This window comes from Staurois parvus, unplaced genomic scaffold (assembly GCF_062004578.1).
Source record: "Staurois parvus isolate SC_StPar_1 unplaced genomic scaffold, SC_StPar_1.0 ptg001161l, whole genome shotgun sequence".
Lineage (NCBI taxonomy): Eukaryota > Metazoa > Chordata > Amphibia > Anura > Ranidae > Staurois > Staurois parvus.
In genome coordinates, this window is record NW_028318957.1 from 117019 (window position 1) to 137099 (window position 20081).

The 20081-nt window shown below is 44.1% G+C and overlaps 1 protein-coding gene across 1 annotated transcript in view; it reads left to right on the forward strand.

Moving 5' to 3' along the window:
• The window catches only part of LOC149439078 (NACHT, LRR and PYD domains-containing protein 6-like), a 109559-nt gene that overhangs the window by 9209 nt on the left and 80269 nt on the right, over positions 1-20081 (forward strand). The window contains exons 3-5 of the mRNA XM_089659494.1: positions 13355-13519; positions 15548-15712; positions 18364-18528. Of these exons, the coding sequence (XP_089515620.1) occupies positions 13355-13519; positions 15548-15712; positions 18364-18528 (495 nt within the window). The remainder of the gene's footprint in view (positions 1-13354; positions 13520-15547; positions 15713-18363; positions 18529-20081) is intronic.

The window sequence follows — 20081 nt, forward strand, 5'->3', positions numbered from 1 at the left end:
TAAGAACATACTACACTATCTCTGGCACCTGTTTCTTATGGCTCCTTTGTGGAGCTATTACTCCCAAAGAGAGGGTGCCTATACCAGCCAGAAGAGTGTATATGTATGTATACACACACACAAAAAATATTGTACATGCACATCAGTCCTTGCCCACCTGGAGCTTAAAATCTAAGATCCCTAACACACATTCATACATATACTAGTGTAGTACCTTCCTAGATAGCTAGTAGGAGCTAGAGTTGTGATTGATAGAGAGGAGAGCTGAGTAGCAGCTTTGGTGCAATAATCAGGAAGTCAAAATATGGTCAGGAGTGAAGAGGATCTACAGGCCAGCCCCTCTGGAATTTCCCCCTGCTCTACATCTTTGGAGGAAAGCCTAGAGGCAATGGGTGGATCTGAGGAGTGGCTGGCTTATACCCTTGAGGAATCCAAGCCAATCCCCAACATGATACTTTGCAAGGGGCTAGGACAACTCGTAAGTAAACCTGCTCAGATGCAGGAGAGTTCAGGTTGAAGACAGTGAGGAAGATGTGGGGCTTAAGGCAGGAGCCTGGGAGAGAGGTCCAGAAGGAAAGAGGGGCTCACCTACAGGCAGCAGAGCTGTAAAGGAGGAAAGCTCAGAGCTTCCCTGGCCCCCAGAGCGAGGACCACATGTACAGTAGGGAAGGAGCGGCCTAGCTGATAGGCCTGGTAAGGGCCACCAACTCACCAGCGGTACAGGAGAGGATCTGAGTGAGTACCCCTGCACCCCTTGGGCAAAAAGTGGAAGGAGCACTCCGATGGGACACCAGATTTGCCACCTGCCAGTGACTGTCTTAAAGTGACAGGAACCGGATCCCATGTTCAGGGATATCTCCAGATTGCTGGGTGAAGAAGAGGAATTCATCTAGGGTCTGGGGTGATACATTAACTAAAAATAACAGAACCAAAGCTAAGGTACTGATTTCTAACTCTGGATGCAAGTCTATGTAAAGATGTGCGCTGCCTGGCTGTCCAGGGCTATAGGGCCCCAAATCTCTAGCGACTCTTAAGGGGGTAGTGCTACACTAGGGACAATTTATTCAGGAACCAATTAACCTACCAGCTTAAATATATTAAAACGTAAGGGTCCCAACACTGAACCTTGGGGTATATCACTGACAACCCTAGACCATTCAGGGTATGAATCATTAACCACTACTCTCTGAAATTCAATCTTTTAGCCAGTTTTCTCTCCATTTACAAACTGATTATTCCAGCCTTTATACTTTACCTTACACGTTAGCCGTGTGTGGGAAACTGTCAAATGTGTTTGCAAAATTCATGTATACCACGTCCACAGCCACCCCTCTGTGCAATTATACCACGTCCAGTGCCATTCCTCTGTCCAAGTATACCAAGTCCACAGCCCCCACTCTGTCCCTATATACCACATCCACCCCTCTGTCCAAGTATACCATGTCCACCACCGCCCCTGTCCAAGTATACCATGTCCACCGCCACCCCTCTGTCCCAGTATAACACGTCCACAGCCGCCCTTCTGTCCCAGTATACCACGTCCACAGCCACCCCTCTGTCCCAGTATACCACGTCCACAGCCGCCCCTCTGTCCAAGTATACCACGTCCAACGCCACCCCTCTGTCCAAGTATACCACGTCCACCGCCACTCCTCTGTCCAAGTATACCATGTCCACTGCCACCCCTCTGTTCCAATATACCACGTCCACCCCTTTGTCCAAGTATACCATGTCCACCGCCACCCCTCTGTCCAAGTATACCATGACCACCGCCCCCCCTTCTATCCCAATATACCACGTCCACCCCTCTATCCAAATATACCATGTCCACCAGTGCCCCTCTGTCCAAGTATACCACATCCACTGCCACCCCTCTGTCCAAATATACCACGTCCACAGACGCCCCTCTGTCCAAGTACACCATGTCCACCGCCACCCCTCTGTCCAGGTATACCTCGTCCACAGCCACCCCTCTGTCCAAGTATACCACATCCACAGCCACTCCCTAGTCCAAGGTTTTGCTCACTTCCTCATAAAAAGAAATCAGATTTGTCTCACAACTTCTGTATTTCATGAATCCATGCTGTCAGTTGCTTAAAATGTTTTTTTTTTCTCGCAAGAACTCATCTATCTGTTTTTTTTTTTTTGTAACACCCTGCTAAACTGGATGCAGGATGTTCAAACAAACACATTCTGGCAGTGTCCTGCAGAACAGTGAACTTCACACTCTATAGAGCAGCCCCATGGATCTTGTATGCTGTACTGCAAAACTTTGCTAAGGAATAGTGTAGTAAAGAACTACATTTCCCAAAGGAACATGCATGTGGGTAGGGCAGTATATATATATATATATATATATATATATATATATGTGTGAAAGCCTGCGAGATGAGACAGAAAGTGAGAGGGGAGAGATCTGGCAAGAGGAGTGCATTGACTGCAGGGGAACTGGACCAGGCTGGGGAAAGAGAGGAGACAAGGAGAATCTGCTGATCACTGACCTTGCCGCATCATGGAGAAAGCTAATCTGCTAGCAGGTGACCAGACGGAATGCTGCAGGCAGGACCGGAGAGTGTGTGGAGGCCTTATCGAAGGAGAGAGAAAAACCGCCAAAATTCACCAAAAGCCATCCTATCGCCATCCAAGCATTATCAGGGACAGGAAACACTGACACCTGCTGCACCTTTGCAATTATCCTGCACAGTTGCAGACATTGCGCATAGTTATTAGAAGTTGCGGTCTAGTTCCTTTCGCCACTATCATCTGATTACACTTAGCACAGCCTTACCATCAGAACTGATAGCAGGACAATCGGTCCACAGGCCAAACCACCGCTGTGTCACCATCATCATCAATTCACTCTGCTAAGGAGGCCATTTCCCTATTGCTCCAAAAGTCTTGTAGCCCAAAGAAGAGTTGCCCTGTGCCAACAATCACTTTTATCAGATTGGCCACTTGTTGCTCTAGACTCGGAAGTGACTAGTGCCCTTAAACAACATTATATTGTAAAATTGCTGCTTGCAAGGGGAGTGTTATTACACTGTTCCTCAGAGAGTTACAGTCCACACTTCTCTTCACTGCGCACCAACTGGGCCCTATCAAGCGCGTAGAAGACTCTTCATTTCCTTTAAAGAACATTGGTTGTTTTGGGGTAAAGCGCTCTTTTCCTTATTTAAGGCTATCTCCTTGCCATCAGGTCCTGAGGGCCCAAAGGGAGCTAGTCTACCTGTTTGATAGTCCTAGCTGCTCACTGGGGACTGTAAGACCACCTCAGGTTGAAGGTATTGGGTTAGTTTCTAAAAACTAGTGGGTTAGTTTTCCTTAAGTTCAAATCAACACAAGTAACAATTGATTTTACACATTCTAATTCTGTTTATGCTGTGTAACCAAGCCATATTGAAGTTGGGTATAAACCTCTTACTAGTTTGCTTCAATCGGTGTGAGAAATCACTTTCTGGTGGTGATTTATTTCAGTTAAGAGTGTACTGTGATGTCAGCAGGGGTTGGGCTTTCAGAGTGGGGTCCAGATCTGCAGGGAACCCGAAAACAATTCAGCAACTCCTAAGGGGGTAGTGCTACACGTGGGGGCTTGTGTGGGATTTCCCTGTCCAGAGAGTATGTGAACCCGAGCAAGAAAAGATGGAACCCACGAAGATCACTGCCTGGTGCTAAGAGGAGAATTCCGGAATGGTGTGTGATGCTGAGCCTCCCTGGAGATGACTGGACTGATGAGCGGGTCGAGCAGATGCTGACAGCCTGCATCCCTGATCAGGGAGTGAGAATCCTCGATTTCAGAAATATTTCAGATGTTTCGAATGTTTTGATACTGACAGATGTACAGGTGTATATTCTCTCATTCTACTGACTCTTAAAGGCATATTTTCCTTTTCTGCTTCTGCTAACACAATGAATATATAAATGTCATATAACAATCAAAGACATAAATTACAGCAATGATTCTGCTTTTGGCTTTAACATATACACATATATACTGTACTGAGGTTATTGGCAGGATTGGTATACACATATATGTGAACCATATTAGCAACCTAGGACTGGTCTTAGCTGGCCAGCTACACTCCCACCAAAATTACCTATAATTCTATGTTCTCAGTATTAGGATTCGAACATGAATTTGAGGAATTTTCCATCAGTTTCTCAAATCTCAAGTGTCTTTGTTACTCTCAAGCAGAACAACTAACTTTTGTATTGGACGTTCCAACTTGAGTGGAGTTGTGAGACGTTTTCCCTTTTTGTCCAGTTTTGAGTCTCCCATTTGTAACAATACTCTTCTTACTAGTCCTTCTTCGTCCTTTCGAGCTTCTAGGACTTTGGCCAATTTCCATTGACTTCTAGGTAAGTCGTCTTCCTTTACTAACACTAGGTCATCAACATGAACATTTCTTCTAGGCGTTTGCCATTTACTTCTTAGTATGAGATGAGCTACGTACTCCTTGCTCCATCTATTCCAAAACTGCTCTGATAGATATTGAACTCTTCGCCATCTTTTCCTTGCGTATAAATCCTCTTTGGTGAAGTTGCCAGGTGGTGGCTGTATGTAATCAGCTTTAAGGTGAAGTAGATGGTTAGGAGTTAGAGGTTCCAAGCTTGTTGGGTCGTTGATGTTGTTGACTGTAAGTGGACGACTGTTAACGATAGACATTACTTCATAGAATAGTGTCCTAAGTGAAGCATCATCTAATCTTTCGCCGTTCTTTTTCAACACTGAACTTAGTACGTTTCTTACAGTTCTGATTTGCCTCTCCCAGACTCCGCCTGTATGGCTTGCCTTTGGAGCATTCATGTGAAAATCACACTGTTTCTCAACAAGTACTCAGTTACTTTTTCTTTATCAATCTCTTTTAGAGCCTTGTTCAATTTGTTCTTTGCTCCAACAAAATTAGATCCTTGGTCAGATCTAAGTTCTCTGACAGTACCTCTAATGGCTATGAAACATCTTAAGGCGTTGATAAACTCATCGGTTGACATATCTTCCAACATTTCCAGGTGAATTTCTCTGGAGCTTAGACACTTAAATATCAGTCCATATCTCTTGTACTCCTTGCGGTTTTGTTTGGTGATAAATGGGCCGAAGCAATCCATTCCGCTATAAAGAAATGGTGGTGATGGGTTTACATGATCAGCTGGTAGATCAGCCATTCTTTGTTCTTCTGTAGGTCTACGTGCCTTTCTACAGATTACACATTTACTTATGTACTTCGCTATAACTTTGCTTCCTTTCACTCTCCAGTAACCACCTTCTCTCAAACAGTTTTGAGTAAAGCTTCTTCCTTGATGCAAGGATTTGTTTTGGTAGTGATTGATAATCAATCTTGTGAAGGTAGACTTTTTGGGTAGAATTGCTGGATGCTTAACTCTGTTAGGTAGCGATGCATTTTCCAGCCTCCCTCCCACCTTCAGTATACCATCCTGCAGAATAAGATTAAGCTTGTACAATGGGTGGTTGTTAGTCAAGAACCTAAGAGACTTCCAAAGTCTCTTCAATTCTTCACTGTAGAATCTTTGATGAATGAGTCTTACAACCGTTTCTTCAGCTTTCACTCTTTCCTCTACATTCAACGATTCTATCTTTCTGATTCCTTTTGCTAAGCGTTGAATTCGAGCTACGTTTATGACTGTATTCCACTTTGAACATCTGGCTAGTTGTTCAAGTATGTCATCTTAACACTTGGCAGCAGTGCTCAATGTTTGAACTACCTTTACTTCTGGATCACCCATAGACAGTTCTGTATAACCTTCACCGGGTATGATTTCCCTTTCCCAAAGGAACTCTGGACCGGTGAACCAGTTTGAATTCTTCAATTCTGTTACATTTAGGCCTCTTGAAGCATGATCTGCCGGGTTGTGCTTTGTGTCAACATAGTGCCAATGTTCTGGATTCGTTGTTTTTCAAATGTTTTTTAACTCTGTTAGCGACACAGATGTGGAATCTTCGAGCTTCATTGTTTATGTAACCTAGGACAACTTGTGAGTCTGTCCAAAAATGCACTTCATCTATTTTCAATTCCAATTCTTCTTTCAGAAACTGACTTACTGATGCTGAAACGACGGCTGTCGTTAGTTCGAGTCTTGGTATTGTCTGAATATTGTTGGGTGCGACTCTGTCCTTTCCCATAACCAGGGCATAGTGTATATTTCCTTCTCCTATTGCTCTGATGTAGGAGCACTGACCATAACCATGACTACTGGCATCTGAAAAGTGATGAAGTTCTATTTTCTTGTACTTTCCGAAATCAGGAGGTACAAAACATCTGGGTATCCGAATTTCTTTCAAATTTTGCGAGTCTCTTATCCAACTCTCCCACCTTGGCCTCAAGCCTTCAGGTATGGGTTCGTCCCATCCCAACTTCTGTCTGCATAATTCTTGCAGTATTTCTTTTGCTCTGAGGATTACTTGTGCCAAGAATCCCAACGGATCATATATTGAGGCTACTGCGGAAAGAATGATACGTCTAGTTGGAACTTTCTCTTCCATAGATATTTCAAAGAAAAAATTGTCGTTTTGTACATTCCATCCCAATCCGAGTACATTCTGAACTGGAAGAGGATTATAGTTAAGATCCACATTCTTCATTGATGAACGTTCGGAGTCACTGATGGATTCTAGTACCTCTCTGTCGTTTGAGATGAATTTGTGAAGACGCAGGTTTCCCTTTGCGCATAACTCTTGGCTCTCTCTCACCAATTGAACTGCAGATTCTGAGGATTCTAGGCTTATAAGACCATCATCTACATAAAAGGTTTCCTTCAAAATTGTTGCTGCTGATGGAAAATCCTTTTCATTCTGATTGGCCAGATACTTCATACCATAATTGGCACAACCTGGGGATGATGCTGCTCCAAACAAGTGTACTTTCATTCTGTATTCCGCTGGCTCTGTATCTGTATCTCCGTCTTCCCACCTTAGGAACCTCAGGAAGTCTCTATCTTCTTCCTTCACATGAAATTGTTGGAACATCTTTTCAACGTCGCACATGACTGCTATGGGATACTTTCTGAATCTACAGAGTACTCCAAGTAAAGTGTTTGTAAGATCTGGTACCTTTTAGTAGATGATCGTTTAATGCAACATCATTGCATTAAAAACTACTCTGATCTTATCCGGTTTCTTTGTGTGATAGACACCTTGATGAGGGATATACCGCACTTCTCCATTTTTAGGCTGACCATCAACTTTCTCTGCGTGCTCTTCTTTGAGGATTTCTTTCATGAATTTGAAATAATCGTCTTTGAGTTTGGGATCTCTTCCCATCCTTTTCTTTAAGCTTTTCAATCTTGCCAGGGCAAGATCTCTGTTATTTGGCAGATGAGGTCATTCTCTAAAAGGTAGGGGCATTTCAAGATAACCTTGTTGATTTTGCTGAATATTATCTTCTAGAGCTTTATGTCCTCTTGGGATACGTTCTTTTCATTAGAACTTATTTCTGCAAAGTCGGATTCTAGGATTTTGAGCACTTTCGCTGGACTTACAGTTGGTAACTCTTGGACAGATATTCTATGACACGATCCTGTCACCTGTCCTGAATCTGCAATCTGTCGTTTTCCTCCAACAACACCCCATCCTAGATCAGTTTGGACTGCGTAGGGTTCACCCTTTCCTCCTGCGATTATCTTTCGTGGCACCAACGCCTCGGGACAGTCGTAGCCTATCAACAGTCCAACACCAAATTCCTTCAGCGAGGACATTTCATGAGATATGACAGATAGGTGTTCCCATTGTTGGCTGTTTCACAGGTAGGTATGCGATCTCGATCCAGAGGTATGTCGTCTTTTGTATAAGCTGGAGGTAGATCTAATATGCAGTTTGAGTGGAGTCCTCTAACTCTCAGTCCTTTGACTCTTTGACTGTTCACCAATGTGTCTCTTCCCGTCATTGTGGTGAATTTGAGTTTCACTGGTTCTGTGGCCACTTGTAATTTCTTGCAGATTTCTTGATCAATGAAGGTGACATCACTCTGGGCATCCAGTAGCGCATAGGCATATACCTTCTTGTTCTTCCTTTTAGGATTTGAAATACACACTGGTACAACCATTGACGTGCCATTGATTTCTTTCACTCTGCAAGAGAATACTGTAGCTTTATTTTCTTCCTCGGTGTCCTTGGGCATTAAGGATTTCTCTTTCTTTGGACGCTCTTCATGTAGTGGTGTAGGATGACGTCCTTTACAAATGCTGCAAGTGGCCCTTTTCTTGCATTCTTTAGTAATATGGCCTTTTCTTAAACATCCAAAACACAGCTGATTATCAAGCAAAACTTCTTCCTTTCGTCTGGAGACCTTTCCTTCAGTCGTTGGCACTTATGTATGGAGTGATTCTCTTCACAGAACATACACTTGAAGGTAGTCTGAAGACTTGTCGGTACAAACTCTTTACTAATCCCAGTAATGACGTTGAACTTGCTCTCATGGGCATCTGGACCTTTAGTAGCTGTGTTGGTTGCAAAGCTAGTTGCTCTTGCATGTCTTATCTCTCTTGCAGGCCTTTCTTCTAAGGGTTTTAAGACATAAGATGCTGTTACTGGATTACACGCTATTCGTGCTTCCTTATTGACAAATTCAGAGAACTCTTTGAAACTTGGGAAGTTTTTGCTGTGATCTAACTGTTTAGTCACATAGCGATTCCATCCAGAAGCCACTGGTTCTGGTAGCTTGGCTAGCATCCTGTGGTTTTCTAGATAGACGTTCAATACTTCTAGTCCTTGAACATGTGGGATAGCGTTGCTGCATGCTTGCAGGAAGTCGTCATACTCTTGGAGCTTGAAGTGTTCTTTAGGACCTATTTTAGGCCAGTTTATCAACTTCTCTCTGAAAGCTCTTTGCACTAAGAAGGGATGACCATATCTTGCATTTATTTTCCCAAGCTTGCTTGTAGGCTTCTTCATCTTTCCTATAGAAGTTACCTTCAAGAACCTTTTTTGCTTCTCCGCCAGTATACCGCTGGAGATAGAATAACTTTTCCACTGGACGGGAGCAATGATGTTCAATGATCATTTCAAAACTTGCCTTCCACTCTATAAACTTCAGTGTGTCGCCGGAGAATACAGTAGGTTCCGGAACAGGAAGTCTAGTGAGAAATCTTCTCTGAGGTTTCTCCGGGTCAACAGTTGCAACATCCTCGTGACAACTGCCATGACATATGGGAGTTGAATTATCTGGTTCTCTTTTTCCACTTTGCTCTGAATCAGGTGAGTCTCTCCTTTTCTCTCTGAGCAGGGATGGAAGAACTATGACTTATCTCTTTACTACATGCTGGAGATTTCCTTCCATTTTCCTGGGCGTAAGGAAGAACGTAGGAGTCAGCTTCTCCACTTAGTACTGATTTGGGTCCATGACTACCCTGATTCAAATCCTCTTCGTACACTCTGAATCTGGCTTTTATAATCTTAACTTCCTTCTGCCTTTCCAGACTTTTAATTTCGGCTTCCATTTTATGGCACTGAGCCTCCATTTCGGCTTCCATTTTATGGCACTGAGCCTCCATTTCGGCTTCCATTTTATGGCGCTGAGCCTCCATTTCAGCTTCCATTTTATGGCGCTGAGCCTCCATTTCGGCTTCCATTGTATGGCGCTGAGTCTCCATTTCGGCTTCCATTTTATGGCGCTGAGCCTCCATCCGTAGACGCTGAGCCTCAATGGCAGATTCCATCTCAACTTCTGCTCTTTTGGCAGTGAGTTGTTCAGCTAATTCCTTTCTTTTGGCTGACGTACTGGAGAACTCTGTTATGTGGCTGGCACTTCTGCTAGTGATGGAAGTCACACTTGAGATTGTGGTTCCTCCTAAGGACCTAGCATAGTCTTTCATGAAGAGCTCATTCATTCCCTTTCGTGCCTTGACTTCATCATAATTTGCTGCAGATGATAGTTCTCTCATAAGCTTCACTAAATCCCTAGTGACTGTGGTACATGTATCCATGTTTCTTACAGTATCCTGGGAGGGTGTCAAGGACGACCGCAAGTTGACATATGCTGTCATAAGCTCTGACTCAGAATCTTCTACCGTCTCTATCATTTCACTCAAATTCTCCTTTATGCTTTCTTGTTTTAGCTTACTGCGAATGCCTATAATGTATACTTTCCACCTTTCATACATTCGGGCAAACTTTTTTTTCTTTCAGTGCTGCCTCTTGTTCCAAATTTTCTAGCACCTTTTGGGTCGGTTTTCTGTCCCGTGATGAACGTCTTAGTTCACCTGTTTGAGCTATATTTGTTTGGGGTGAGACTACTGTTACATTGCACCTTTCAGATTCAGACGGGTTCTCTTGCTCTTCACCTTCTACTATATCTATCATTGCATCCGCTAACAGTGGGGTGGCAATGCTAGGCTCAGCCATTTCTGAATGCTATAACAATTAATATGAATAATAAGGACCTGTCACTTTAAAATGCAATGCTACCAAATGCAAGAATAAATGACTTTCACTTTACATGTAATAGCATCAAACGCAGGCAATAAATTAATTTCACTTTAAATACTTCAGAGTCATATACTATAACTGTCTCTCTCTCCTTTCTTTCTTCTCTCTTTTTTTTTTTTAAAAGTCTGTATTCTCTTGAGCACAAAAAAGTGAGTAATAAAGGAAAGCTCTGACCTTAATTGAAAAGCAGGATACCGTGATCTGAAGGTTGCAGAAACAAACGTCAGTCTTAAAGGAGACTTTTTTTTTCTTGATGCGTAGCTTGCGATGCTCTGCGGTGACTTGCGATGCTCTGCGGTAATTTTGCGATGCTCTGTGGTGACTTGCGACTGGTATTGTGAACTCTGTGGATGAAACACGTGGTCTCTTGATGGATAGCAGTGCAGGCGCTCTGGACTCTGGCCCCCCCCATGCATCTCTTTCTCTCTCTAGGGGTGCAGGAGGTCTGGCGCTCTTTCTCTGACTGTCTTGCCTTTGCTGGTATGCCACTTTAAGAGTCGGCTGCAGTCTGACTAATGTGCACGTGCTATGGCCTGTACTGTTGTTCCGCTGAGGTGTCTCCACGTGGCGGTATATGCTGGCGCTGTGTTTCACTAGTGTACTCTTTACTGTGCAAGTTGAGGAGCGCTGTTGCTTGACCTCTAAGGGTGATAGTTCCACTGTGGCAGGCGCAGCACTATGTAGTGCCTTGTGCGCTGTGGCATTAGAAAAATTATGCAATTGCTGTTTCTTTTGTTTGATTAGACTGACTTTACTCTGTAATTCCTCCAATGCCGCTCTATGGATGCAGTAGGTTTAAAGAGCACACCGAATACTTTAGTTAACTTCTTTAATAACTTCAATCTTCTTCATATAACACTGCTTACAATGGCTTGTTTCGTTTATCTTACAGTGGCTTATTTCTTTCGTATTACACTGGTTAAGTTCGATTTATTTTGTTTACTCTACAATGACTTGATTCGCTGGCTATTTTCGGTGGAACTACAAGTAAACACATATAACAGATTTTACACTCAGATCTACCTGCACTGTTAAACAACAGAGGAACACACAAGTGCATTAAATACCTATTTGGCCTTCTCTGCTTCCATAGAGCTTCTCTGACTGGAACTTTGTTTCCTCTTCTGTCTGGTGAGCAAGTGACTCTAGAAAATTCTAACAGGGAGTTTTACACAGGCACAAATGTGAAACTGGCTGGGATTGGTCAAGGCTCTGTACAGTGTGAGGATGGCTGTGATTGGCTCACCTATCTACTGACTCTTAAAGGCATATTTTCCTTTTCTGCTTAAAGACGACTGTCAGTCTTTCTCGGACTGGGGCTCCATGCAAGATCTCACCTCTTGGGGTATCACTGATGATAAGAAAGGTGAGGAATCAGCCCAAAACTACAAGGGAGGAGCTGGTCAATGACATGAAGAGAGCTGGGACCACAGTTTCAAAGGTCACTGTCGGTAGAACACTACGCCATCATGGTTTCAAATCATGCATTGCACGGAAGGTTCCCCTGCTCAAGTCATCACATGTCCAGGCCCGTCTGAAGTTTGCCAACGACCATCTGGATGATCCAGAGGAGGCATGGGAGAAAGTCATGTGGTCAGATGAGACCAAAGTAGAACTTTTTGGTCTAAACTTCACTCGTCGTGTTTGGAGGAAAAAGAAGGATGAGTTGCATCCCAAGAACACCATCCCTACTGTGAAGCATGTGGGTGGAAACATCATGCTTTGGGGGTGCTTTTCTGCGAAGGGGACAGGACAACTGCACTGTATTAAGGAGAGGATGAATGGGGCCATTTATTGTGAGATTTTGAGCAACAACCTCCTTCCCTCAGTCAGCATTGAAGATGGGTCGTGGCTGGGTCTTCCAATATGACAACTACCCGAAGCACACAGCCAGGAGAACCAAGGAGTGCCTCCATAAGAAGCATATCAAGGTTCTGGAGTGGTCTAGCCAGTCTCCAGACCTAAATCCAACAGAACATCTTTGGAGGGAGCTGAAACTCCATGTTGCTCAGCGACAGCCCCGAAATCTGACAGATCTAGAGGAGACCTGTGTGGAGGAGTCGGCCAAAATCCCTGTTGCAGTGCAAACCTGGTCAGGAACTACAGGAAACGTCTGACCCCTGTAATTGCAAACAAAGGCTTCTGTACCAAATATTAACACTGATCTTCTCAGGGGTTCAAATACTTCTGTTCAGCCGTGCAAGACAAATACATTCTTTACAAATCATACAATGTGATTTCCTGAATTTTTTTTTTTTTAATTCTGTCTCTCAGAGTGGGAATGCACCTACAATGTGAATTTCAGACCCCTCCATGATTCCTAAGTGGGAGAACTTGCAAAATCGCAGGGTGTTCAAATACTTCTGTTCCTCACTGTTTATAAATTACATTATAGATATTCATATACAGTACATGGGAATCTGATCCTAATGCAAGTGATCAGAATCTCATACAAATTTTTTTCTTCTGGCGTGGCCAACTGCTAATCAGTGCTGGAAGATCTCGCAATTACTGAACATTTGTTACCTGATCAGCAGAGATAAATAGAACATCAGATAAAATCCTCCCGTCCAATCACTAGCATGGCTGATTCCGGCCTCACACTGTCTGCTGATCCCATTCATGCTCCATACACAAGGAGATGATAGCACAATACGAGTCATGTCAGTGGTATTCTGTGCTCATCCTGTGTATGGAGATATCACCGTCTCTACACATGGAGGACAATATTGGGGGGTCTACTCCATTATAACATTTGTCTTATAAAATTCTATTTCCTGGAGATTTATAAAGTGATCGAATATAAATGATTCCAATAAAGAGAAATGAGTTCCATCCATGTAGAGAATAGTTCCATTCATTCCTGGGGGGGGGGAGGGATTCATTTTCTTCTGGTAACATTCTTCTCTTCTTCTACAGATTGGATAATAATCACCTGACAGACAGTTCCTGCCCCCTCCTGGCATCTGGAATAAGAAATAACCCGACACTGAGGACACTGAACCTGTCTGGGTACAATCTGTGGGGTCCTCATTTCGAGGACCTGATGGTGGCTCTGAAAACAAGCCGGATAGAAGAATTACAGTGAGTATAACAGGACAGTTCTGGTGGCGCCTTACGTGCTGATGTTACGCCACAGCGGCTGGAGCGACGGCCATCTTGGTATGTGTTTTACACACAAATGAATTGTTTATCCACGTGAATTGTATTTTAAGCTTTTAATAAATACTACACTATATGCTGAACCTTGGGCTCCTGTGGTGAGCATTTCCCCCTAGGAGGATTCCCTTATCGATTTTCTAAAGTCTATTTTCTGGAGAAGTCCGGTCTGCATATAAGAAATGCCCGTAGCGAAAATAAAGAAGAAATAGCGCAGGGCATACATGACTAGGCCCAGAGTGGGGGAAGGAGGAGCAGAAAGGGTTAAGGTTAGCTCCAGGGGGTTTGTTATTGATAGTGGGGGGTATCTGATTGGTAGAGGTTGGTGTAGGTGGGGTTTGCTGCACCTTAGGGTGGGGGGTTCTGTGAGGGGGCGTCAGTTGAGCTGGACGGCAGGAGTGTGAGCTTCCCTCCCGCCCTCCCTCTTTGGGTGAGTATTGGGTCCCTCCAGGAAGAGGGGGGGTTATGTTGGTTCATGGGTGGTTGTTGGTCTTTGGAGGCGGTTCTTATCTTGGAAGGTAAACAACAATGGTGTGGGACCCATCAGTGGTATGGGATGCCTGGGGACATTCCCAGTTAACCAAGGTTTAACTGGAAGGTGGTGGTGCTGCACTGCGGACGGTATGGGTGTCTCCGAGCTGGTTGGTTGCGGCTGGAGGCCTAGTGTGTATGGTTGTCCGCAGGTGCATTTCGGATTGTTTGGGGGTGCCTTCGAAGACCAACAACAATTCTTTGGGTTTCTGTTATAAGGAATGGTTGGTGTATTTTAACTTGAGTTGTTGGCCATTTACTCCAAAATTGGTGTTATGTCTTTTGTAAGTATAATTGGTTAAGGGGAAGGGGATTGGAGCGGAACGGTAATGGTGGTAATGGGGAAGTGGACAAGCCTATCTCTGGTGCAATAGTCATGGCTCTCGAAGATCTTCTATGGAATCAGCACAAATGCGCCTATACCAGTAGTGTTCTGGTGAGTGCATATCCATAAGAGGTGGTGGATTCCCACATTACAGTATGAGCACCTTTTCAATATCTCACCTGGTATTGCTGAACCTTGTAGTACCACAGATTCCTTCACTGGATGATGAGCACTATTATATTTATCACATTGGTATTGCTGACACTTGTAGTACCATGGACATTTTATTTATTTTTTATTTTGTTTAATATTTGGTTACATGTGCAATACATTCAGATTTTGTCACATGGTCTAATAACATCAGGTGTTCACATTTTTCACCATAACACTTTATGACGGAATTTAATATTTAGCTCTGCACTTCCACTTCCACTAGTTCTTGTGGGATTTTTTTTACCTTTGTCCCATTTTGTGCTAGCAGCTCCTAATACTCAGCGCTTGCCAGATATCCTGCATTCCTTATATATAGATGACATTATAGATATTCATATACAGTACATGGGAATCTGATCCTAATGCAAGTGATCAGAGCATCATACAAATATTTTTCTTCTGGCGTGGCCAACTGCTATTCAGTTCCGGAAGATCTCCCCATTACTGGACATTTGTTACCTAGCGCCATGACGTCCTATGAGTACAGAGCTCTGATCAGCAGAGATAAATAGAATATCAGATACAATCCTCCCGTCCAATCACTAGCAATGCTGATTCCGGCCTCACACTGTCTGCTGATCCCATTCATGCTCCATACACAAGGAGATGATAGCACAATACGAGTCATGTCAGTGGTATTCTGTGCTCATCCTGTGTATGGAGATATCACCGTCTCTACACATGGAGGACAATATTGGGGGGTCTACTCCATTATAACATTTGTCTTAGAAAATTCTATTTCCTGGAGATTTATAAAGTGATGGAATATAAATGATTCCAATAAAGAGAAATGAGTTCCATCCATGTAGAGAATAGTTCCATTCATTCCTGGGGGGGGGGGGGGATTAATTTCCTTCTGGTAACATTCTTCTCTTTTTCTACAGATTGTATGTTACTAACCTGACAGACAGTTCCTGCCCCCACCTGGCATCTGGAATAAGAAATAACCTGACACTGAGGACACTGGGCCTGTCTAAGAACAATCTGGAGGGTCCTAATTTCGGGGATCTGATGGCGGCTCTGACAACAAGCCGGATAGAGGAATTACAGTGAGTATAACAGGACTGACTGAGACAATCATATTCTGGGACAGATTAACATTCAATTGTCTAAATCTTCGGATCTTCTCTAACTCTGTTATCAGCAATAAATTAGACTTTTTCTACATCTGGCCATAAGTGGATCAAATATGGACAGGTTTAGTAAGGACCAGCCGAGATCTGACCCATCTATGGGCAGGCTGGTTGTACTGAAGATGATCCGTCAATCACATTCAGTACAACCGTCCTCTGGGACTTTTTGCATTCGATCACTGCTGGAGGTCTATAGCAGCTAACAGTGATCAGTTTTCTGCTGGCAGGGAAGGCTTCCTGTTGGCAGAACACAGTTGTGTGGCAGGAGTGATTCCCCCATCCATTCTGACTGTGTTGATGGGGGGATTGAGCAATTGTCTTTCTTTCCACCCGTAGTGGAAGGAAAGAATATTGTATAGTCTGTAGCTTACTTAAAGCTCCCCACACACAGTACAGTCTGATCTTACAATCTTCTTTACCTCCATTGCCTAATTGGATACAAACTGACTGGATACATTGGGTAGGTCCTCATATGATATAAAGTTGTACAAACAGCATAATATCAGATGGTAACATGGTGACCCTATAGACTATAAAATGTAAACATTAAAGTGTTACTAAACCCACAACAGTACAATCAGTCTGTAGATGCAGTAAAGCATGCTTGTGATACTCCCTGTGGAACCTAAGGGGTTAATCCTCTGCACTGTGTAAAAAGGCAGATTGATCCTTTCTGCTCTATTCCTCCCCTTTTTCAAGTGACCACCTCTTACCTTTTGATAAGACAGACTGAACTGCAGGCATTTTGCACATACTCAGTTTAGTGTCTATTGCTAGAGGGTTTTTTTTTCCTTGGGAAGGTGCATGTGATCAGCACAGGGCTTATCAGCGCTATCCAGACAGAAATCAGAGGTTCTGCATCCTCCTAGAGCAGAAAGATAACTCTTCCTACAAGCTATAACCAGTGTTCTGCTGGACACTGATAGAAATCAAAAGACTGCTCTATACTGCTGATGAGAAAAGGTATTTATCAGTTTATATTTACTAAAATATTTGCATTTCCATGTTGTGTGTACTGTGGGAGACCAGATAAGGTGAATGCAGGGTCCGGCGAGAGCGGATATAGTGAATGCGAAGTCCGGGGAGAGCGGATATAGTGAATGCAGGGTCCGGGGAGAACGGATATGGTGAATGCGGGGTCCGGGGAGAGCGGATATTGTGAATGCAGGGTCTGGGAGACCAGATATGGTGAATGCGGGGTCCGGGGAGAGCGGATATAGTGAATGCAGGGTCCGGGGAGAGCAGATAAAGTGAATGCAGGGTCCGGGGAGAGCGGATATAGTGAATGGGGGGTCCGAGGAGACCGGATATAGTGAATGCAGGTTCTGGGGAGACCGGATATAGTGAATGCAGGGTCCGGGAGAGCGGATATAGTAAAATTAAGGTCCGGGGAATGTGGATATAGGGAATGCAGGGTCTGGGGAGACCGAATATAGTGAATGTGGGATCCTGGAAGAGCGGATATAGTGAATGAGGGGTTCGGGGAGAGCGGGAATAGTGAATGCATGGTCCAAGAAGAGTAGATATAGTGAATGCAGGATCCGTGGAGAGCGGATATAGTGAATGCAAGGTCTGGGGAGAGCGGATATAATGAATGCAGGGTCCGGGGAGAGCGGATATAGTGAATGCAGGGGCCAGGGTTTATATAGTGAATGCAGGGGCCCGGGTTTATATAGTGAATGCAGGGTCTGGGGAGAGCGGATATAATGAATGCAGGGTCCGGGGAGAGCGGCTATAGTGAATGCGGGGTCCGGGGAGAGCGGATATGGTGAATGCGGGGTCCGGGGAGAGCGAATATAGTGAATGCCGGGTCTGGGTAGACCGGATATAGTGAATGCGGGGTCCGGAGAGAGCGGATATAGTGAATGCAGGGTCCGGGGAGAGCGGATATAGTAAATGCAGGGTCCGGGGAGAGCGGATATAGTGAATGCAGGGTCTGGGGAGAGCGGATATAGTGAATGCAGGGTCCCGAGTTTAGTAACACTCTACATTTATTTTGGTATCTGTATAAATAGATGACATTAAAGATGCTCATACATGGGAGAATCTGATCTTAATGCAATGAGTGATCAGAGCATCAAACAAATTCTTTTCATCTGGCGTGCTATTCAGTTCCAGAAGATCTCCCCATTACTGAACATTTGTTACCTAGCGCCATGACGTCCTATGAGTACAGAGCTCTGATCAGCAGAGATAAATAGAATATCAGATACAATCCTCCCGTCCAATCACTAGCAATGCTGATTCCGGCCTCACACTGTCTGCTGATCCCATTCATGCTCCATACACAAGGAGATGATAGCACAATACGAGTCATGTCAGTGGTATTCTGTGCTCATCCTGTGTATGGAGATATCACCGTCTCTACACATGGAGGACAATATTGGGGGGTCTACTCCATTATAACATTTGTCTTATAAAATTCTATTTCCTGGAGATTTATAAAGTGATGGAATATAAATGATTCCAATAAAGAGAATTGAGTTCCATCCATGTAGAGAATAGTTCCATTCATTCCTGGGGGGGGGGAATTCATTTCCTTCTGCTAACATTCTTCTCTTCTACAGATTGGATGGTAATCACCTGACAGACAGTTCCTGCCCCCACCTGGCATCTGGAATAAGAAATCACCCGACACTGAGGACACTGGACCTGTCTGGGAGCAATCTGGAGGGTCCTCATTTCAGGGATCTGATGGCGGCTCTGACAACAAGCCGGATAGAGGAATTACGGTGAGTATAACAGGACTGACTGAGACAATCATATTCTGGGACAGATTAACATTCAATTGTCTAAATCTTCGGATCTTCTCTAACTCTGTTATCAGCAATAAATTAGACTTTTTCTACATCTGGCCATAAGTGGATCAAATATGGACAGGTTTAGTAAGGACCAGCCAAGATCTGACCCATCTATGGGCAGGCTGGTTGTATTGAAGTTGATCCGTCAATCACATTCAGTACAACCATCCTCTGGGACTTTTTGCATTCGATCACTGCTGGAGGTCTATAGCAGCTAACAGTGATCAGTGTTCTGCTGGCAGGGAAGGCTTCCTGTTGGCATTGGATACATTGGGTAGGTCCTCATATGATTTAAAGTTGTACAAACAGCATAATATCAGATGGTAACATGGTGACCCTATAGACTATAAAATGTAACCATTAAAGTGTTACTAAACCCACAACAGTACAATCAGTCTGTAGATGCAGTAAAGCATGCTTGTGATACTCACTGTGGAACCTAAGGGGTTAATCCTCTGCATTGTGCAAAAAGGCCGATTGATCCTTTCTGCTCTGTTCCTCCTATTTTTCAAGCAACCACCTCTTATCTTCTGATAAGACTGGCTAAACCGTAGGCATTTTGCACATGCTCAGTTTAGTGCGTATTGATAGAGGTTTTTTTTTTCTCCGTGGGAGGGTACATGTGATCAACACAGCACCAATCAGCGCTGTCTACACAGAGATCAGGGGTTCTGCATCCTCCTAGAACAGAAAACTCCTCCTATAAGCTTTAACCACTGCTCTGCTGGACACTGATAGAAGTCAAAAGATTTCTATATACTGCTGATGAGAAAAGGTATTTATAAGTTTATATTTACTAAAATAATTGCATTTCCATGTTATGTGTACTGTGGAAGACCAGATATAGTGAATGCAGGGTCCGTGGAGAGCGGATATAGTGAATGCGAGGTCCGGGAGAGCTGATATAGTGATTGCGGGGTCCGGGGAGACAAGATATAGTGAATGTAGGGTCTAGGGAGACCAGATATAGTTAATGCAGGGTGCGGGGAGAGAGGATATAGTGAAAGCAGTGTCCAAGGAGACCGGATATAGTGAATGCAAGGTCCAGGGAGAGCAGATATAGTGAATGCGGGGTCCGTGAAGACCAGATACAGTATGGTAAATGCAGGGTCCAGGGAGATCAGATATAGTGAATAGCAGGGTGCAGGGAGAGTGGATATAGTAAATGCTGGGTCCAGGGAGACCGGATATAGTGGAGGCAGGGTCCAGGGAGAGCGATGTAGGGTCCGGGGAGAGCGGATGTAGTGAATGCGGGGTCCGGGGAGATCAGATATAGTGAATGCAGGGTCTGGGGAGAGCGGAAATAGTGAATACGAGGTCCCGGGAGAACTGATATAGTGATTGCAGGGTCCGGGGAGACCAGATACAGTGAATGCAGGGTCCGAGGAGATCAGATATAGTGAATGCCGGGTCCAGGGAGAGCGGATATAGTGAATGCAGGGTCCAGGGAGAGCGGATATAGTGAATGCAGGGTCCAGGGAGAG